General features: G+C 44.0%; 2 protein-coding genes across 2 annotated transcripts in view; one reads left to right on the plus strand and one right to left on the minus strand.

Moving 5' to 3' along the window:
* T265_10711 (hypothetical protein) overlaps positions 1-9,940 on the minus strand; it is a gene marked incomplete at both ends in the record, with an annotated part of 54,951 nt that extends 45,011 nt beyond the window's left edge. The window contains 4 exons of the mRNA XM_009177166.1: positions 1,141-1,262; positions 3,421-3,591; positions 4,333-4,404; positions 9,758-9,940. Of these exons, the coding sequence (XP_009175430.1) occupies positions 1,141-1,262; positions 3,421-3,591; positions 4,333-4,404; positions 9,758-9,850 (458 nt within the window). The remainder of the gene's footprint in view (positions 1-1,140; positions 1,263-3,420; positions 3,592-4,332; positions 4,405-9,757) is intronic.
* Positions 1-23,165, plus strand: part of T265_10710 (hypothetical protein) — a gene marked incomplete at both ends in the record, with an annotated part of 24,486 nt that continues 1,321 nt past the window's right edge. Inside the window, 2 exons of the mRNA XM_009177168.1 lie at positions 1-93; positions 21,473-21,582. Coding sequence (XP_009175432.1) covers positions 1-93; positions 21,473-21,582 — 203 coding nt within the window. The remainder of the gene's footprint in view (positions 94-21,472; positions 21,583-23,165) is intronic.

The following is a 23,165-nucleotide window of genomic DNA, read 5'->3' on the forward strand; positions in this document are numbered from 1 at the left end:
ATGACGCAGGTTCACAAAAGCTGCTCTGAGCATCCCAATCCGGATGAAAATATCATCTCTCGCGAGACCATCGGGGCTGATACAGCTGCCCAGGTAAATAAATTTACCCACTACCTCAATCGGTTCATCCGAAAGCATGGGGCTAGGGTTCAAGCCCACTCAGTCTTGCAGTAGCAGTTTTTACATTTTGCAGGTGTGAAGCGCATGTCGAACCGCGAGGCAGAATTATTTAAATTATTTAATATTGTTTGCATTACCACGGGACAAGATCCCAGAAGAGCTATGTCGTCTGCGTACTCGATGTCTGTGAGCGGAGGCCCAGGGAGCACTTCACCCCACAGGCATTGGAGGCTGGTAGTGAGTCTTCCATGATCGTATCAATGACGAAGTTGAAGGGGAAAGGGGAAAGAGGCGACCAAAGGAAAAATGCAATATGACCGTGGCAACAATCCTATCTTAAATACTACATTTGGACTCGGCGAGGCTCTTGTTTGACCGAAAACCACTTGATTCCCATCGTGCTTGAAGGGTTGCATTTGTCGTAATTAGTGCAAAGTATAGATAGAATAATCGTTCAGCTGTAAAGTTCTTTCGATGCCTAGCTGGCATGCCATCCGAAGGAAGCACGAGGGCTGGGAGACTGCCGGGTTGTCAAAGCATAGGCAGGAGAAGTGAAGATGCAGATGTCGCGTTCGAACCACCGGACTTTGAGTCGGTAATTTGGGCTGTAACCACTGAACCATCTCGCACCCCGATTGGAGCCAATTCGAAACCAGATATTGAAGTGAAAGAAACAGAAACCTCGACAGAAGCTCAGTTCCAGCGCTTTCCTCATAGTTTATCTGCCGGCAGCTAACGGCATCAACAGTTTAGCCCATTGCAAAAGTGCGGTGAAACGTAACGAATCAAAACAATGCGAACACGGTGGGATTCAATGAACTTCATGGCCATTGTGCGACTCGGTCTTTTCAGAGCAGCGAATCAGTGGTATTTCTAAGGCTGGTGTCCGCGATGCTGAAGTAGGCAGGTTTGACTGCAAAGGACTTTCACCTTACGCTAAATGGAATCCCATAAACTCAGGTTTATTCACATTGCCTTATATACACACAACCCACAGATAAGTAAGAACTGCGGACTTACTGTTCCGTATGTTCCTTCTGGACAGGTTCCATCGTACTTCTATGTCTGTCCTCTGACGCTCTCAGCTGTTTCTCTAGCCCCTCAGTTTTGCGCAGGAGCACTTCGTTTGTACTCTTAAGTGCCTAAAAAGGAGCGAGGTGATCATTTAAAGAGAAACAAGGCAACGTAGGACAAAACGCCGTGCATGACGAAAGCAACAAAAAATGATAATGGAACGGGAAAAGTTGTTGTGAATGTCTGTGTGCCAATATGAAACGAAATTAAGCATGGTCAAACTACCTGAAACCACTCCACCACCAATCCAACATACACTGGCACTTACTTCGATTAAATCCTTCAGAAATACGTCATTTTCGATGCTGAAGTCCCGCCTTCTCATTAGAACAACACGGTAAGCTAAGGAAGCGGTAGGATCACTCTACTACAAAATATGACAAGAACGACAATACGAAAGAGGAGAAGATATACGGTCACCTCACACAGGTGCATATTACCATTCTCGCCGTTAGAGTGTTGGGAAAATGCGCCTGTAATTTGAGTAGTGAGTAGTGGTTGTGTTCGGTTACGCTCCTCGTCACAATACGTGTTAAAGGTCATGCATTCTAGTGACGCCAGACAGTTGGGTTACTAAGTACACGTCAGCATTCAACCTGTTTTCAATCTGCTGTCGGGAGCCTTCGCAAGACAACGTAGAATAAGCGATAATTACCGTCTGGTTATAACAGGGGTCACGCTAATTGCTCTGTGATTGCCACTCACACTGCGGGCACCACTATCGGTTCATCCTAGTTGGTTAGGACAAACCCTTACGCCCAGCCCCTCTATTTTTAAATGGAGGGGATATAATTTCTTCGGACCAATAGGTAGGTGAAATTTGTGGAGCAAAAGGTATCCGCTTACTTCCGAAGCCACCCGAGGTTTTAAGTTCACTGTTCAGGAGGCTACACTACAGATCGGGAAGCCGAACAAGCATTCTAGGTGACCAGTTGAATTGTTGCTGGAAGCATTCATCCCAAAGATTCAGGCTTTCTTCCTTTCGAAAGATAAGCCAAGCGTTTTAATCAGTGACCATTTCGTTAGCTAGAGTCTCCTTTGGCCTTGTTGTGCGTATCAGCCGGGGTAGCTTACGCATATACCTGGAGATTCTCACCCAATCCATTTCTGAAGTTTCACTGATCCACGAAGTTTCTCGAACCGCCCATATGCTATTTTTTACGTGAAATCTGGTAGTTCGTCGAGTATCATCGTACTCTCGACTAAGAGGAATATTTGTTCTAGATCTCATCTCTATATCTAGTTGGTTGCGTCATTCTACCGACTTACAGTAACTACAAGTAAGAGCCAGCATCGAAAGAGTTGTTGTCCGAAGGGTACGGCAGAATTTACGCAGCCATAAAACGCAAAACGAGAGGCAGCAATGAACAAGCGCGTGATCCGAGTCCACATAGGTGTTTCAGAATGGCCGACAGTCAGTATCTAACCCACATCAACTTTAGCTGGTGTCCATGTGGTCTATCTGTGTTGAAGGCTAACTCGCGTATATATATATAGTGAACAGGCAGCGGTTTTTGAGGTATGAAGTATGATTCCGAGATGTCTACAGTCATGGTGGCCAAGGTAGTCGCAGACTTTGCAACTAGGGCCAGTGGATGACGAACAGATCTCTTAGACCCTGCATCTACGCAAGACATGGTCTTGCTATCCATGACCTTCAGGTTACGGAATCCGGATCTGAGTCTGGTGAATTCTCAGGTCAAAATTCCATCTGACCTCTGGGGCTTATTCCTTTCCGATTACAGTTTGCCTTTCGTTTGCAGGCACTGGGGTGATCTTTGAGATTCGATCGAGTACACAGAAATTCCGAGCGCTCCGTATCTATTAGGATCCCGAAACTCCAGGTCAAATCAGTCGTATTGGACAAGGGGGTCGTGATCTGGACGACCAAATGGTCGAAAACTTGTGAACGTCATATTAGAGGAAGGGTTATTACAGAGGACCAAACAAAAGGATGGAGTAGTGTACACGATCATTTCGTTTGCTGGCAGTCCTCACGAATACAGCCAGAGCTTGTTAATGCGGTCGTCCGAAGCATTAGTATGCTGATTCACTATTCTCCAATCCAAAATTTACTAATTCCGCTAGAGTCGTCTTAAAAATTCTATTCCAGGATGGCCTTGGATAAAGGAATGTCCGATGGGAATAGCTAACGCTCTACTCATCCGAAAAAGTGGGAAATAGTTGCGGCGGAAGCGTTGTCTCGTGCAATTGACAGCAACCTACCCTAATTGTACTCCCCACGTTTTCAACCAATCGCACCGGGTCTTCGAGATCCTCAAAGCTTTGACCGCTGATCACTTCGTTGATCATTCCACTGAGACGGTCAAATGCGTTGGTTAATCTGGAAACGCGGCTTTCGGACTCCTCAAGTCGAGCACGTGTTTGGTGTATCACCTAAAATGGAATGTTCAAGAAGAGATAACCGCGAAATAAGTGCGCACTTTCCTGAACATGAGTAGGATTCAATGTGACTTTATGTGGCGTTTTAACTGAGGAACTTTCTGTTAGTCCTGGTCATGATAACAGTACGACTTAACGAGGTTGATTTTCATTCCTCTTATTGGACGCTTCCATCAGAAAAGCTCCTTGTGGACCGAAACAGCATGGATTAATCAAACCTAACAGACGACAACACAGCAGATCAATTTAGGTTAACGTTCCTTACTGTGTTGTCCAACAGGTTCGAAGCGCTACTTTCTATCTATAATTAGTAAATGGCACCCTCGCTGACCCTTTCATTATTTTCTTTTTGCAAAGAATGCTTTACTGGGGCCACTTGATGCCAGCCTATGTAGAGCACCTTACAGTGGTCACGTCAGCTTTGCATTTGTGAATAGCTTAGTACAGTGTGGCGTAGTGTAGTGTAATGAGGTAAAGTATGCTACAGTGTGACACAGTATGGTGTAGAGTGGAATCGTATAGAGAGGTATGGTGGCAAGGATGTGAGTGTTTTATAGTACGTGGGAATACGCGCAACCAGACACAAATACTTGCCTTTTCTTGGTCCGCGTTGGCATCCAGGAGCTGAGTAATACATGTTTGAAGGTGATCAAACGTTGACTGAGAGGAATGCATCAGTGTTGGATATTGCATGGTAGTTTGCTGACCTTGGTTGCACGTTTCTTTTCGATCAACCTGAAGCTGTCCTCGAAGTTCGTCTATCAGTCTTTCAAGTTCATTCTGTTCGGCGCGCCGCTCGTTACTCAGCTACAATGTAATTGTGAGTTTGGAGTGAATTTTGGTTCAAAAACCAATGTAATCAATTAATTGAGGTCTCCCTTTAGACAGCACACTGCTCTCATTCTCCTGATCTTAAAGAATCTTCAAACTAGAGTGGAAAAACTGCAAGTTTCATTAGCGAATTTTCAAATCACGTGACAAGGTACCGAAAAGGTCTGTTTTGGAAGGCAGTCATCAAGTTTATATTGGGAGAATGTGCACCAGTTCATCCAGTATTGTGATCACTTACTGAAGCTCAGATTGCAGACGTTGCCACAATAGCTAATTAACATGTTACCGTTAGCGTGATGGCCGCAGAGTGTCTACTCACGAGAAACTAGTAGTATATGTGACATGTAACGATTTGAAGTCTTGAGCATGGTCACATTTGTATGAGCTACCTCAAACCTCGATAGAAATTTCTGTAATCTCGCTCGACCAGCGACGTCGAAAACTGTACGCATATCTATAAAACCTACAATGATGACGACGTTTTGGAATCTATTGGAGGGCTAACATTTGGTAGTCTCATCCCCATTCGGCTAGGAAGCCCGCTTATTCCCCGCTTGTATGCGCTTCACAATAGAACATTATAGAATTACAGAAGCCATGTGCTTTCTTGTTAACGAAGATTAGGCTGATTCCTCACTGTTTAGCAATAATCCTGCAATCCTTCTCCGGCACCAGAAGAATCAGGTACTCAGCTCGAGAGCAGGATGCTTGTTCCATCTGGCGAGTATCACAGCAAGAAGAGTTATCGGAAACCAGTACTCCGTGGCGCTTTTATGTCCGAAGTTATCGGTTACTCTCCTTTTCAGTTTGGTCCTCTATAAAAACTAACCAAGTTGGAGCGTTCGTCGTATGGGATGGTGCCCAACTCAGCTATGAATGAAAGCACTCAGCTCAGCACTTTAGCCATCACAAAAGATGCATCGTTTACCTCATGAATAGTCCCATTATTATTATTTATTGATTAACAACTTTCACATGCATACGTTGAGACAATCTCTGAAAATTTTCGGATGCAGTAGCAGTTTCCATCTCATACGCAAGTTCACATCACCATAATTCACAGTCCATCTTTGCACCTCCAGACTAACCCTTCATCATCTGTAGTCATTTTAAGACTCGCATGGGTTGGACAGAGCTGATCGATTAGTTCACCGAGTTCTGCAACAGAAAAGCAGTGCATCCAAACTACCCATATTTCTCAACGTTGCAAAATATACAGCGCGTTCTGCTTCGTTTAGTTTGAAGGCAATGAATTAAGTCAGCTGAATGAATGACACATCTTGGCTGTGCCTAACGTCATTCGAGCCTGTCCTGAGACGCAAGACTGGACTGCGGAGACCTTGTTCCAATAGGGTTGAAATACCTCAGGATCAAAAATTTGCTTCACGTTCGGCTTAGAAACAGTAACTTCTGCACATCTCTTGAACCGCAGTGACACTCTAGTCATTAATGACAAACGCGAGGAGTGAGCACAGTTTGACCAGTACAGAAGGTCACCATCCATAGCTGACAGTGAAGTGATCAGCTTGGGAACGGACAGAGCAGAAGACCATATCAAAGGCCGGACATCCACATTTCCAGTTAAAACCACAAAAACAGACCTGGTGGAGCAGATCACACAGACGTTGAAAGAACTCGCCCTTTGTTGTTCCGGGACAGTATCAAGTAGACGTGTAGATAGAAATCATAAGTAAATCAAGTAAATCCGTGCTGCGTTCTATCCATTTTTGTTGGCGCATCAGCTCCAACAGCAAATTGTTTTTGCAGTAGATTGAAATCCGACAGCCTCAGCCCTTCCACTAAAACAACACCCGCTTGACTTGTTACTCTGGTACCCAGTCACAAATGTGGGAAGACTGGGCATGTAATTGCATTGTTGTCACACAGTCTGTCCTTCAGAGTAAAAATACGTCAACTTGATGTGTATCTAAGGATTGTACTGAGCCAGCTTGTTGTTGATTTACGTGTCCAGCTAAGATTGAAAGTAGTACGTGAAAGAAAGAAACAACTGCTTGTACGACGAAGCATCATCTGAAGGCACGACTGTGGATTGTAGAAATGGAAGTTTTTGATGATGTTGAGATAAAACAAACAAGAAAAGTAATTTTGGTGAACAGTTTGTGGAGGTATAGGCACCTCGGAGTGGTTGTGGTAAGCTAGCACCAAGTCCCCTCCCCGTCCACCTTTATTTTCTTTTCTTCAAAATAAGGCTTTTAAATAAATCATGGTTGTATGGCAGTGAAGTACTGGTGTTGAGCACTGATGTCATGCTGTCGATGGTGGGAAGCAAGAGTCGTATGTACAGATGAGGGTCAATCACAATTGAACTCAACAACTGAGTGCGAATGGATTTTCAAGTAAATTCATCAGTCCAAGGCCGGTTACTACTCGGTTGCCGAGATTGGCGTGGAAGGTTGAACATGGGGATCCAGCCCGGAGCCTCGTGATGGAGAACCCGACCCACGGGACACCGACACAGAGCTTGGAGTTCATCAACCTCTGGATAGCGTCGATTATAGCCTTGGTTAGCGGAGTACGATCCAGAATGCTCACTGTGACTACACACCCTTGGGGGGGGGCACCCAAAAGGATTGATCAGTAATCGCGCCCAGTCTAGTGAAATCTTAAGAACGATTCATGCAATCTGCTGAGGAGAAGCCGGCAGAAATCTAGTGAAGTGCATCACAAATTCGAACACGATGCAGCTTCATGGATACATCACCAAGACCGAGCACAAATATATAAAAAAACCACTCAGTACAGAGGGCGCATAGAGAGCAAGAGACGAACTAAACGTTGAAGTATGTCTCAAGGGGAGTCTACATGAAAGTACAACTGAGCCTTACCCAGGCAACTCGAAGAACTTGGTTTTCACGAGACACTCAACTGAATCTCTCGTTTATGATATTTTACAATTGAATGTGCTGCACACAGACCGCCTCATGTTTCCGTTGGCACGATATTCAAGATATTGCAGTGATTTCCATAAGGGAAACTGCTCACAAGGTTGTTGAAAATCGTGCCAACTGAATCATGAGGCGGCCTGTGTGCGGCACATTCAGTCGTAGAATATCATAAACGAAAGATTCAGTTGAGTCTCTCGTGAAAACCAAATTGATTTACAAGTGAGTGTATTTCTCAAAACCAGTCCAATTTGGGTTCAAGTAGAACAAACGGTTGACGGAAACTCGGGGACTGCGCCTATCTGATGAGCCCGAACTGTAGGGACAAAACCGGTCGTGGGCTGTCGAAGAGTTTTCAGCAACCTTGTGAGTAGTTTCCTTTATGGACACTCAAAGAACTGTTCTGCAAGAGCGCGACTAGCACTAATCAAAGTCCTCAACCGTTCACAGAGTTTTTCAGTTGCCTTGCAGCCACAATGACACGCACATAACAACAGAGAAGGCCAACATCTATCGGAACGCATGACAAAACACATAACATGTCTTCTTCTAGGAATGGATCAATCATTTCTGTATGGTCCTAATTGGGCTCCGTTCCATCTATTGTCAAGCCTCTGCTGCAAACCAGTTACCAGATGGATCTGGAGGCTGCATTTCGAGTTCCGAGCTTTCATCAACTAGCAGGGGTTTTGTTTACCGAAGTTCACTGGTCAACCTTGTTTGCTTAGAGGGTTCCAAATCAATAAGTTTGGTTGTCTTGGACGTGAAAGCTTGATAGCATATTTAACACGTCATTATCTTCAGGTCGATGTTGGATGCTAACCCATTTTTATGTATATTCTGAGGGTCTGATGTCTTACAGCAATGAGGGTAAAGAAAATGCCAACATACAGAGAAATATGCCATCTACCCGTGTAACGGTGATACTACTGATTGGGAGGCATGCGAGTAGTATGTTTCCCCGTAAATCCGCTTCATGTCTCTTGAAAAGTGATATCTACTATGGACTTTGTGGAGCCGCTTTGTAGCATTTGCTTCGATTTGAGCAAGAGTCAATGAAAATCCAGGAAAGTTCAGGAAGACGCGTTCAAAAAGAAGACGGATTTTCAATTTTTGTAAACAAGATACATATGAAATTTTGCTTCCCACTAGTTTGTAACTGCTCAGTTGGCACTTTCTCATAAATGACCCCGCAACGAGGGCCTCCTTCCTTTCCCCCGTAATGACATGACAATGTGGTTGCCTCAGTGGTCATTTGTAAATGCGTTGGGTCCTGTCACTTGAACTATTCCCCATTCAGCCAACCAGTGCACAGCTCCGTTTTAAAATTCATCAACTTGTCAGAGTGCTCGCGGCGTTCATAATTTAATCCGTTGTAGTAAACACATCATCCATGTTTAACCCAGCTGTCAACTACATGACAAAGGTAGCAGGGAGTGTGCATCCGAAGTAACCGCCACATCTAAGCTTCGTACTCGAAATGCCTGGCTGGACCCAACTACTTGGGATGTCATTACCATGCCAGGCGGTGATCGTTTTTCTTTTCATTTCAAAAATTTGTCCTCTTGGAGAGTATTAGGGCTGAGGCTTCTTCTATTTCTCCATACTTCTTGGCGCTGCCCATCGATTCCTTGGCAGTTTCCGGAATCAAGATAAACAAGCTGTTATAGAGTGGAGGTCCCAACGTGGAGGAGACAAGTTGCAAGACAATTGTAGCTAAAGTGTCCATTTTAGACATTTTCATCGTATAGCAAAAAAGCTCTTTGAAACACTTAGATGCAACTAAAATTTGACCACCTGGTTAAAAAATCTACGCCTTAAACAAAAAACAAGACCACCGGACAAAGATCTGGTCTTCTCCTGGACACCTATCGGAGTCCTTCAAAACACTTTTTCTCAAAAATGCCAAGCAGATAATCAGTTGGTATAAAAATGTGTGAGTTCGATGGAAAGAGTACACGGTTACAATAGATATTGTACGCGTGGATGGTCACCTCGCTTGCTTTACAAAGAGATCTATTTCTCTCCATCCCATATACACACATACATAGCTTATCTGTGAATTTATAGCAACAGAAAATACAAAGACTGCACATGGATTATTTAAAGAACTGAGGATAAAACTCGCATGCTATCGGTGGTTCGCGATTCACTCCTGGTAAGATAGGAGTTCCAAATTTTCTGAAAACTCTTTGACGGTCCATCAATGGTTTCGCCTTTCTAGAGGCTTATTGGCTGAAACTGGTCCCAAATTTCTACCAGTTTCATTTTGTACCTAAACACTAGAACAGTAATTTCGCCCAAAGAGGAAGAGAATACTCGAAATCACAAACACGGCAACATAAGTCACTCTGGTTATTTTCAACACACCACAAAGACCACGAGGACACATAAAAGCAAACAAAATATGGAACAAATGTACTCACTCTGGCGAAATCAGATCGAAAGTTCTCCGCTTGTGTGTGTGCCTTCCTCAGCTGCTGCCGAAGACTGATATGTCCTGGATCCCATGAAAACATACCATCCACTGCACTGTGTTTCCGCGCTGTCGCGTGATCTCTACAAAGCTTATCTCCCGATTCGGTGATATCAGTATGCGAATCTCTCAAATCTGCGTAAACAGAAAGAACGTCAGACGCTGCATAACCCGTAGTTACGGTGATGAAACTTCATTGATGACTTTTGTTTCGTGGAATTTTTTGTCGCACCCGACGCCACGTATTCTACACTTTTGAAGAAAAGTAAAGGGACTAGTAAACATACTCGTAACAGTCACCCACGCAAGTGGACTCATTTCTATCGATGTAAACATTCGGATCGTGGTGTGTCTCTTCAAGATGCGCCGGACCGTGTGACAATAATAGAGGATCGTCAGAAAATTGACCTCGAACGGCGGTTTCGTTACATACACCAGACACAGGAGAGATGGAAGGTTCAATCTGCATGTCAGACCTTTTATGGAGTTCCATCCGGTTATTATTAGGCTCCCTGTAAAGAAAATGGGAGTGGTTATTGTCAACAAAAGTTTTACTATGAACCAGGTGGCTTATCTGATCGATAAATTCACAGTCAACTCTTCCATCACAAATTTAACAGCTGCTGTAAAGTGGACAGACCGCTGGAATATAAAAAATAGTATACTCCGAGAGAAGTCTTATTTCTGGAGAAGATAAAATAGCTAAACTGTTGAACCTGTTTTTTTTAGCAAAGGGCTCAATAACTATGCTTTTCAACTGCAAGTCGTCTACATACATTATATGTATACATAAATGTAATAAAAGCCCTAGGGTGAAAAGAAGAGAAAGAGTGGGTGAGGGAGGGAACCTGGTTCTGGCCTATGTCAAGCATTCCGAGGTGCCTACACCTCCAACCACTCAATCAGACAGTCTTGAAAGAAACTGGCAGCACGAACGCCACTGACATCGATTAGCCGCCATTTCTTGCAACGTCTCCAGCCAAGCACAGGCGGGGGCACGGAGACCCCATCCTGGAAGGCGTACAACACCAACAACACCCAAACTCTTCGTGATCTCTCTGACGCCTTTCTGCCAAGTCATGTGCTGTCCACTTCGCGGTTTGCGCCATCCTGAAGAAGATCCAGAGAACAACACTCGTCTCGGTAGACGGTGTTTCGGCATGCGTAGCACATGACCGGGCACGTTCACCGAAGAATGTATCGGGCACCAGAAGCTGCTCTATCCAGACTAACTATTTTGACTACCAAACCAAATGGAGCACTGCCTGCTGTGCCTGGGTGGGAGTGATAAAAGCAGGTATGTGGTATAATGGTTTGAAAGAGAGTACAAAATGTCTGGATGCTATCGGTGCGACTCACCTTTCAAGATAAAGACCTCGTGATCTCCATTGCGACCGGCTGGAGATGCTGCAAGTTATTACTACTGATCAATGTCACTGACGTCATTTTTGTCACTCACTACCCGGATTGCCTGAATGAGTGCGTGGAGTTGTAGTATTTTCGTCACTCACCACCCGGATTGCCTGAATGAGTGCGTGGAGGTGTAGGCACTCCGGAGTGATTGCCGCAGGCAAGCACTAAATCCCTTCCCATGTCCATCTTTTTTCTTTTCTTCACAATGCGACTTTCAAACAAATCATGGTTGTACAGCAGCAAAGCATCAGCGTTAAACACTAAGGTTATGCTTTCCATTCTTTTGATGGTGGTGATAATGCCACAGTACCTAACGATCTGCAGAGTGAAATGCAACTTCTAAGCTCTTGTGGTTGCCAGATCCAGTGTCTCTGTTCCAAAATCTGCAGAAAAGTGAATATACCAACAATAGAGAACGGGAGCTAACTTGATTTTTACGGGTCTGTCTCTTGGTGTTAGGCAACTCACGAAGGATGAGACCAAAGTTTACCTTGGATGCCAAATTTATCAGGTTATAGACACGGTGATATTTATAGTGTTTTCGCACAATAACTTTTTAAAGCATAAATTACTGTCTTGTTCCGTTCTGCATATATTTCCTCTTTACTCGATAGAGCACATCAAATATTGTCAGGGTTTCTCAGGCTTCCTTCAGGAAGGCTGACTAGAAATCATACGATTAGGGTGCATTTCCACGTCTCAGAAGAGATACTTCGCACTTTCTTTCGTCTCCTGGCGGACGAATAATATTTGCACTGTATCCAGGTGCTATGTTGTGGGAGGCCAGCCAAACTGCTCCTGGATATGTTCGATTTAACTCGGCATTTTTGCGGGTAACTTTATGAGCCATTTTTTGAGTATCGTTTCACTGACCGCTGCTTCTACTTAGCCAGTCGATCATACTAAGTTGTGTAGGATATGGCTATTTAAGATAATAATTATTTCCCTATCTGTTAAGCTTTTATCACCCTTCAAAGCTCCCAGTCTGTCGTTGGACTCTTCAATATTCAGCTCTTGAGGGAGCTTTATGCGCCGTCGTAATTATTGTCCAATGGTGATTACTACTTGCTACCAGCTAGCGTTTTTAAGCTGCAGGCAGTAGTTCGGCTGAATTCAATTTATACCATTTGCCTATAGCGGCTTCCCGGAGACGGTGCGTTGATATAATCTGCAGATCTTGCTGACTGTTGTTTTATTCATTAGTACTAGCTGACTGGATGGATCGATCAGGTGACTGGCAGTAAAATACTCCAGCAAGGTCTCCTTGTGACGTGGTGTGGGACTCAGAGAACCGAGAATGCTGCTGCACACACGAGAATTTCGGAGATGTATTGTGCTGTCCTGGTTTCACTGGGTTCTTTTGTGGCAATTTCTAGATTACCTAGTTTCCCCGGCAATGAACGACTAGAATAACAATATCGCCAGTTCTTCTATCACAACAATTGTTTGGGACGCTTTTGGTCTTGGAAATATATTGGTACAACTTGGAGGAGTTATCGACGTTGGGACTTGGGAGGCTGGTTGCAATTGATGGTACCAATAGAAGAATAGTTCAACAGACACGGCCTTCAGCTTATTGCCTGGAAGGACTTTTGAAGTCCGTAGCCCCGCTTGCTTGTTAACGGGATTACTATCTCAATGTGTTCAGTAGTCTATCTCTCTGTATCAGAGAAAAATGCTAGATGTAGTGCGCATATGTTGACTCTTAAGAGGATATGTGTGTCTGCATATGACTCATACCTATGTTGCTATATCCTGAGAATTTTCATTGTTACTGATACTGTAATCAGTCTTATAGGGGCTGTGGAGGCGGAATGCGATACTTATGCGTATAGAAAATGTATTCAGTTCCCTGCCGGTGAAAGAAAATTGAAGGAAGCGTTACATATTTTAGAGGTCGGTTCTGAGGCCGGTTCCTGAAGATGCAGAGCGACTAGGTTTCCCCCTTGATACTTGGCTATGACTCACCGGTTCTTGCGGGTTATTTCTTGCAGGTTCAATGGAGATATCAACCTTCTGTAATACCACCATTTCTGGCGCTAGTTCCGAGAACTGGCGTCTTAGCGGTTGTTCAATTCTTGGAGAGCCAAAGGTCAAAACTCAATTTACGTGCATGAGTTCTCCGATTATACTGATTGGACGACAGGTGGCGGTGCTCGTGCTCGGGACAAAACATTTTACTGTATTTTGTTTTGAGTCGCTCAATGCGCTGTTCATAAGGTTGCATTCTGCGCCAAAATACTGGTTTCTTCTCAGTCTTGTCGAGATTTGAAGTTTTTTATTCCATAAGTGAGGTGATATCTAGTAGATCCGTATTTAACGAAGAAAGCCCACTCTGGGATGGCATCACAGGTTATTCTGACTTTATGTCCAGCGTGATCCAGCGCAATGAAAAGCAAATTAAAACTTACTCCACAGCATTTGTTATAAATCTTTCTGTTACGCAGTCGACACTATGAGCCCGGGAGATGTCGATCACTTAGTATCAAGATTTAGCCAATATTTGACGATTAGAGAGCACATGGCGCTGTTCACGAAAAAAGTAGATAATTTTTTCAAGCTCTCCATGGTTCACTTTGGTACGAAAAGTATGGTTAGGTTCCTGGGCTAATTAGTATACTTGTATGACAAATGACAGAAGAATTAGTATCGGATCAATTTCCAGGCGCCAAAGATGAGCTCTTTAAATTAGAATTTTTGGATGATTCTTAAGTTGGAAGAAAATCATCTATACGTGTACATTCCAAGGTACCGAAGAACATGTAAAAGCCTGATTGTAATTAGCATGCTCTGTGGTTAAAAGTTTCCGACGCTAATGCACTCTTTTTAACCGCACAAATAACTCATACCAGAAGTCATCAGTGTGAGCCTCAGGAAAACAGTCTAAAAAGAATAACAACATATTTACACCAAACCTCCCTCCAAAGATAGAAATAATATGGAGTAGTTTTCTGAATAAGACACGCACAACTAAGAAAACCAAAACTATGGTATGACTCCCTTAATTGAAAGAGAAAAACAATGTCAAGTGCTTCTCACTGGTTTGCTCCTTGTCCCACCGGATCAAACCGGGAGAGACAACAAAACTTCCATGGAGCCGACACAAACAGACCTTTTCGGTTTGGTTAAGCCAAGAATGGGATTTTTAATGAGGAAATATAAACATAAGTGTCACCACTACCGAAGCCGCATCTCTGATACGTCACCCATATGCTACACCCACCTTTAATATCCACTGCTGAACACTCTTGTTTCCGCCTTCTCAGAATACCAACCACTGTAGGATATCCCACATCACCTGTTAGATGCCCGATCAAATCTTCCTCTACAAATCACTCCTCAACTCCACGAAACCTACTATTAAAATGTCTGGATATTGATGCCAATTAAACAGACAAGTAAACCAAACTAAGTAGAACTGCATCCCATATTTTTTCCGATCGAGAGATATCCCCCTTTGAAAACGACAACAATTAGGTAGACCTGTCGGGACACACAACACACTTATCTGACTTCCCCATACCGAAACCAGCGGCATTGGCGTCCCCGCTTAGCCCCTTCTGTTCCCCATAACCGGCTTCTCATCGACTTTACTTACCACTGCGAATCGTCGCAGCGGTAGTTAGTACAAACTTAAATCACTCCGTCATTCAAAAATCAACTAAGACAAGCTTTCAATGCCTAATTTTGTCTTCGTCCCTATCCGGTCAGTGCCCAACAATCTTGAGCCTCATCCTCACTAGAAAAAGTGACTTTAAGAACAAGGTTGCCATCATGTCGCAATTTAGCTAGGGTGACAGTGCTATCTTCTCCCGGGGTTACTCATTGTACCGGAACCCTTTCTTGTACCCACTACACTGTGCTTTACATACCACCGCGGTGACTGTAACGGCGTAAAGATCTGTCTGATATCAGTGAGCTGGTCGGATCTTAAATACGTTTCATCAAACAAATAAGAATTTTTTTCGCATTTCCGAAGCACGCAAACGCTTTATCATAGCAATCTCTCCATCTGAATGCATTTGTAGTCTACTAAGTCAGAGGGTGACCCTTGAAAACCGCTCCATGACTCGCTATTAAAGTGAATCCGAAACCTGTCTCGCCTCCTCAGTGGGAAGAAGTGTAGTGAATAAAATGCTACAGAAGGCAAAATAAGACACGGACGATATCCCAAATTCGCTTTCCCAGCATCTCCGATAACCAAAAAACAGGCTTTCTCTAATATCCCCAGATACTTCGAAATGTCCATTTATTGTCACACCACATGAGGCGGTTCAACTCCTTGCCAGTGCCCAAGCAGCCTGATATTGACATTGACTAATCCGCAATAATTGCAGTCCAGATGCCTCATGGTCTTGAAACGATTGCGTCCACCATCCACACAATGGCCAAGATCGTATCCTATTCTGGTTCAGTCAGTCCCCACAAACCGGACAGTTTCGACATAGAAATCCTCAAAAAATATGGTGACTTGCTGTCTCTCCCAAATCAAATTCCGTTTTTCTACCCTTTCTTTCTCTTGCGTCCTCTCTCTCTGACTACCTGTGACTACCCAACCTATCTACGAAGGGGTTAATTGCTAAGAATTAAAAGTTCGGTGCTATCAGCCTTATTTGCATTCCGTGAAAATTATTGAGATAAATCAAGAAGATACCCTTGCTGCGTCACCAGATTAGAAACAAACTCCTCCGTTTAGCTCAGCACGGTTTCTTTTATTCCCTCTCCCGTTTTACGAACTTAGCTCTCTTTCTCAACCTAGCTGTTGAGAAATGCGCCCACACTGAGAGTATTTCGTTAAATTTCCATGCTTTCGATAAAGGCCTGGATTCGTGATGGAGACAACCGGAAGTTAGAGTTTCGTCATCAACGTGGCTTTTCGGTTTTAATCTTAACCAAGCCTCTAAAGTATGTGTTGGGGTTTAATTCCGCCCACTTATTCATCTGTAGATGAATCCCAAGAGCAGCTATGCTGGAACTCAAGAAATTTATATTTTCCTATTGGTTTGCAGTGTACTGTCTTAATGCCCCTCTGCAAAGCGTCATTTTATATTGACGACCTAAAAATATGGTGCATAAATCTTGTGCTCTGTAGCAGACAATCGGCATCGGTGTCCCAAAACCATTTTTATACGAATCGGTCTTCTCATAGATTCCTCCATTCATACTGCCCTTATAAAATGGCACTTCCCTTTAGGAATGAGCTCGAGTTCATTCAGATCTGAATAGAGGAAATAGCAACGCAATGAATCACCTGAAGGAGCATCCAACAGTTGGTTGAACTAGTTTCTGTATGTGAAAACTATCTCGGTAATCAGTAATAATAATGGTTCCCTTCCCGCACTATGCTCTCCGAAAGAAACATTACAGCTTATATAACGCCAGGTTGCACAAACCTAAACAGGAGCAATTGATCTGTTGGTGCCGGCGTCGACTTGTCTAACTGCTTTCAAATAAGTTAAGCATGACCCACTAGACTTTTCCAATTTTAACAACTAGAGATGGATGTGGTAAAACACATCTTTCAGCGCGGTCTCTTCATATCAGCGACATGTGGTTGAGTATTCCGCTCATTTCGGTTCTGACCAGAGGCTGACGCTATTACTACAATTGTGGTTAACCTCGGAAAAAATTGATCCTCAGTTCATCGCATACGGATTGAACCTGCCCGATAAATACCTCATTTTCGACTGTATAGTCATACATAGTCGCTAAATGGCGCTTTAGGTATCACTGATTTGTGTCAACAGCACTCCCATCGCATGCATGTAGAAACCATATAAGTCGCTGGGGATTATATTTAAAAAAGCATTACACCTTACGCAAAGACGGAGGGCGACCGAAACAAACAATTAAAAACGCCGTTGCAATGCATATAAACCAAATTAAGGTTCTATTCATTATTAAAATCTTACGGAGCCTATCATGTATTCCTCATAGGTTACAAAAATGAAGGATCGAAAAGTTGTGATAATAATGATATTGCTGACCAGAGAAACTTCTTGAGGTGGTGGTATGCAAACATCTCTCTTGAAAATCTGCACAGTTAAGGTAACCACTAATACACCGAATGCGCGATAACAACTCACGTTTGCGTTGCAGGCAGTCCAAATACGCGCCCGCACGTCCTTGACAGAGGGCACCTTGGAATCGGTCGTTTCAAAGGTCATATGAGAGGTTATTAAGTTAAAAAGCCTTACGTCCAAAATCGAAACACTGAGTGCATAATCGTGTATCTAAAGTGAATCGGGGATCCAGTGAAGAAGCGGAGTAGGTATGAGGAACAATAACAACAGCTCAGTTAGAGTTAATCGAGGACAAGTCGAATACAACGGATTTGCGAATCCTGATCCACAAATCAATCAGTTTGCCTAAAAAGCTTATTAAAAATGAAGGCTTTGAACCCGATAATTCGCCCTATTGTTGCACCGGAAAACAAATGGATCAATGCTGGATCGGAGGATACACCGACAACTTCGTGGTGTTCACTGATTAAAGCACTGAACACGGGTTTGAATATGTCTACAAAGATTACCGGGTCGGGTCCGTTTTTTTCTTTCGGCGACCTCCGTCCAGCCGAAGAGCACAAGCGACAAAAGAGTACAGCGATGTATTCCAGGTTCTCAGCGATCGATAGTGATCTTGTTATAATGACAACTCAACTAAAAAGCGTCCAAAAGAGCTTTGAACTGGGCACTAAATTTAGAGTTATCCATCGTCGGAGGCAGGTTACTCCAAGCTCCAGCTAATACATATGAAAAAATTGTGCTAAATAGAGGTATACGCTCAGAGCTTGAAACTTTCACCGCGTCCGTGCTATTAGCTAGTTGAGTCAGGGGTGGAAACCTATTGTATAGACGTCGAAGCGAGGCATAATTAAACGTTAGGTCATCACGGGAGGCGACTCCCAGTTCTTTGCAGCGTCCACGTCCACTTCGACGGTACTAGCGATTGAAATCCCGAATTTCAAGTCTCACGTGAAAAGTATATGTCCGCATGAAAGAACATCTGTAAGGTTCTCGATGTAGATCAGAACTAGAGGTGGTCCCAATGTAGAGCCTTGAGGAACCCCAATAGAGACCGGCGCCGAAGTAAAGTATGTCCGGTCTACTTTCTCTTGAAATTTTCACTCTGGTCAAAGCGCCTTAATTTAACGTAGAAGTCTCCCTAGAATCCGCTAAGACTCGAGGCCATGGAGAAATGTGAACCTTGATTGATTACCTTTGAGAAATCGAAAAAATAGTATCTGGTATGAGTCCCTCGTCCTCAGCTCCGGCTAAGCTTGCCATGAATACGAGTATGTTCGTCATGCGAGAACAATTTTGGAGGAATTCGAGAATATCAAGCTGTCGGTAGTGATGTGGATTAAGATGAACCGCTTCACAATGCGGTCCGTCACCTTACACGGTAAGCTGATGAGATCAGTAAACCTATAGTTGCCGTGCAGTAGTCGGTCGCCAATTTTATAGACTGGCGTGAAAGCCGCTTCTTTTCAAGTAGACGGAAGATTGCTTTCGTTGAGCGACTGAGGAATCATCGAGTGAAACTGCTCTGCTAGTGTAAAGGGCATTTCAATTGGAATCTTTGGACGGGTCTTTTTTGTCCCCAACGCACAGAAAGGATCCGTCGCGTGCTCGAGTTCAGGGATGTCTCCTTCTGTAAAGACAGGATTGGTTAGGGAACGCTCGTCGCAACGTATTTACAAGATTAGATGTCAGGAGCTCTTTGTAAGTGAATACATGTCCGCGAAGGTTTCAGATAACACTACTGGGTCATTGTGTTCCCCCGTTTCTGACCCCTAAGTAGAGGGCAGCTGGCTTCTTTTCTATGTGACGTCTCGTAATTACTCACCATCCGTCCAGTAGCATAGGTATATCGCCCATCACAGTGGTCCTGAGCCTGGAAGTTAGTTCAGAAAGTCTGTCGAAAAGCACCATTATTGTTAGCCTGCAGCTGGTTTGAACTTGTTCCGGTTGACATTTATCTGGCAAGGCCATGAGATATAATCGAAGGACAACTCTCCTTTCAACTGATTTGAAAGGTTAGTAGGGTGGTCTTAGAAGCTCCTGTGAGGCTAACAACTGACATCGACATTGATGGTTCCGCAACCATCGTACTAGTTTGAGCCTCATTTTAATCGGGTCCAGTTTTTCAGCGTTGTTTTTGTCCGCTCCACGAAGTGATCTTGTACATATAAAATTAAAAGACATTGTTATTCCTTGAATACCTGCGGTCACGCATGGCTCCTGTTGGATAGTCGTGTGAGGCATCATTTTTTTCTTGGACCTGACAGCAGTGATTCAGCGACTGGTGACTCACCTTACTTTTCAGTTCATGCAGTAGATACTGTTCATACTATCATTTCGGAAGCTCTCCCTCAACCAGTCGTTTTATGTCCACTGTCTTGTTTACAATATTCTTCGCACAATTCGCACAATGGATATTGGGTTCTTTAGCCGAGCTAAAATCTCTTACTATTTCCGTTACTTCACAATGTCAACGCTGGTGACAACTAGTCCAACTATGCTCATGCCAGACGGCACACCACCCACAGGTTGTGAATAAACATTATTATTAAAAATGTCCGCCAACATTATTGATGATGTTTATACCCAACTGGTGGGTAGTATGCCGTCTGGTGTAATCAAAATAGCACAGTCAGCATATAAGCATAGCTGACAGGGTTTTTGGTACGGGGGAATGGACGGAAATGAAACAGTGTCGTAAAAAGTGAGCATTATCTGATATAGACGTTAGAATTGAGGTGGCGGACAAAAACAAATCGAAAGAGGGCAAAGGGGAGTATCCTGCTTGACACATGACAAGAAACCGCAAGTCGCGGAAAACGCGGTGAAGCAGCAAAGTCAGCGTTATCCAGGCTGCCAATTCGAACTAAAACCTAGAAACGCTTCGAAGGCCTCGTTGTTCTGGCCTGTTGAGCTTACGGCCAGTTCACGAAAAGTGTATGTGAAGTCGATGAAGTGAAGGGATTAGCAGTGTGGATAAGTGGTAGCCAAAATCTCAGAACCATGGTTTACAGTGAAACTGTAGACTCACGTTTGTCACTGGTAAAGTGAAGTCGGGTAGGGAGATCCTTGGATGAATGAGTTTGTGACAGCGTACGAACCGGTACGCAAACCGCACAAAAAATATTGACTTCGTGAAGAGCACGTGTTAAAAATCCACTGAAGTTGTTACATCTAAACGAAATGTTTAGAGTATTTTAGTGGGTGTCCTGGAGGCGGCTGGGACCGTCTGAAATGTTGTTTCGTAATTGCAGCCAGTTGGACGAGTGGGTGAATGGGTACTGTTAGGAATAGGGCGAGAGGAATTGCGGATGTGATGTGAAACTCCGTGTGGAAGTGCCGTACCATCACTGGCTTGACATACTTCAGCTTTTCGACTTAGTGTTTAAGGTCATCGGGCTGAGATGTGCAATTCTCAAAGCAGCGGGATTACCTCAGGCTAGCCAAGGAATTCCTCACAGATAGGACGAAGTTAATTTAAGATCGCCGTAATTTTTGTCTGACTATGTATCACTTTGAATGCAGATGAATGGTCAGGTGAAATGGATACCAGACAAACAAGGCGTCCATAAAGGGCATTTCCGAAGTTCGAGGTTCGTCCTGTCCTCGTAATACATGGGTAACCTCAAATAATCCATTTTTGCCAGGTCAGCCGACAAAAATTCATCCTTTCAAAAACATTTGACTTGTTTTCCTTCTCCTTAGATGATTTCTTCTATTGAACACCGTTTTGCCTGATGCTTTCCAACTCTCCACTTTCGATGAGCACTCATTATATCCTTTTTATTCCCTCCTTTTCCAACCCTTGCACTTCGACAGTAACTGCTGCGAATGCCCTGCGTCCATCATTCAGTCTGCCTGGTCTTGAGTTCAAGCCCACAGGGACGTTCAACTGAAAGAAAATTACCCATGACACTTTGTCGGCCAGGCAATACATGTATCCATCCCCTCGTCTAATCCGGATCCGATCTACGCCACCTTGGCGTCCGTTATGGGGCTGTCCAGAAGCTGAATCATGTCAGTGCAAAGACGTTACGGCACTACCACACCCGCGGAAATTTTTCTCGTAGCCATGACATTCACTTAACACTCACTCAAGACCGCAGCTGCAACTCCGATCAGATTCTTCACCCAGAGTCACTGCCCCTGGGCCAAGTTGATTCTCAGTCGCTGAGACTTTCGTTCGCAGTTAACTGACCTGGTTTTTAGTTGAAATTTCACTTTCTCAGCTTTACACGTGCATTGACTTCGTTACCGGTGTTTGCTCAGCCCTGAGCACTACCATTATTTCTCCATCGAAAACATCCTGTCCAATCAACTCCCCAAAACAGCGATACCGGTGTGTCTGCTCAGTTTCAAATTCAACCACATTTTCTGGAAAAATATACCACTTGTCTCCACTTAAATTATCTCAGCTTCATCTCCATTTTACCCTTCGTTAATTTGGGCATTTTTCCGACAGCAAAGTCAGCAATGTTTTTCCCGTTTCAGTTCAAGTCAACCTGCCCCACCATTGAAATAGCAGTACCTCACCCCAGCATTCCATTCGCTTGGTTTCGACAACTACGGTGACTATTCAGGTAGCAACCGTGTCTCGTCGGTTGTACTTTCTTCCCAGTTGTTCTATTGCTCGCCGTTCTCAAGCTGTAACGCCCCGACGATGTCCCTATCGACATATTCTTTACAGATCCGGAAGTAATTCTTCTTTTATTGAAAGCACGCTTTTGATTTCCATGGCGAGGTTTCCATGCGGATTACTGGCAGATTTCTAATTGCATCGGATTAGCATTTCGCGGAATACGCCCTAATATTCTGCCAGCGGTTGTAGTGGGCCTTTTGATTAAAGTTGCGTCCCACCTTCCATAAGATGCTGAATCCTTCTAGAAATTTCAGTTCCATCCGGCTGCGCGCTGGTTATATTGTGACGAAAATCGTCTATGCTTCATGAATATTCAGGACAAAACACATGTATAAGTCTGCAATGAATTGGCTACCGGTTCAGAATGATCAAGCAAGATATTACATATCTAGAAAGTCATGTGGTTAAGTTTTGAATCCACATTTTAGGTCCTGGAATTATGGATTAGTAGCAGATCGAATCAAAAGTCAACGTACAGTGGTCATAATATGCCAGTGGAGCTTTGATCAACACTTGATCAACGGAGTGCTTTTTGCTTACGATGACCAGGTCCAGCAACGACCTGTGTCCAAGCCCTCTGTTGAACGGGCTTGGTCAGCCCTGAAAAGTACGGCGTTTTATGGAATGATGGAGACGGAGCTGATCAGAGGTCTTCACGAACGTTCCTTTTAGTTGCTGCAGGATCACTGGGCAGTCGCGATCGACCGTTGTGCGTGACACATCACATTCTCCAGTACAGTGAACTATGGTGAAAAAACGAAGCAAACAAGCCATACGTATAGCTGAAATCAGATTCATCTATTCCTAAGCTAAACAGAACGGGAATTGGATAGTGTTTTGGACCGCCGTCCTTTAATGCCTTCTTGTTTCCGTGAACCCCGGTCTTGATAGCCGCTTGATCGCCTGATGCGTTTGACCAAACCTGAAAAGTCAATGAACACTGCTCCTTTGATCGCTGTCGCGTAAAAGCGATCACAGTGCAGTGATGGTCCTCTCGCTCACTGGTTCCCATACCGACAACCACAATCAACCTTCATTTGTCCCCGGCCACCACCGGAAGGCGTTCATTTCAATCTGCCGAACCTTCTGCCAGATGCAAAGATCTCGACGGCTTTTATTCGTACTCCTCACCGAATGAGTCAATTATTGCTCAGCTTGCGTGAACTCGTTTCCCAAGAAACTTTTACACTCGACCCTGCTTCATCTGCAACACTAGTGAGTCGCTTCACTGCACACCGTACTTCTGCGTTTCCTGCTACCGTTTGTCCTTAATACATTTTTAC

The sequence above is a fragment of the Opisthorchis viverrini genome (assembly GCF_000715545.1).
Source record: "Opisthorchis viverrini unplaced genomic scaffold opera_v5_396, whole genome shotgun sequence".
Lineage (NCBI taxonomy): Eukaryota > Metazoa > Platyhelminthes > Trematoda > Opisthorchiida > Opisthorchiidae > Opisthorchis > Opisthorchis viverrini.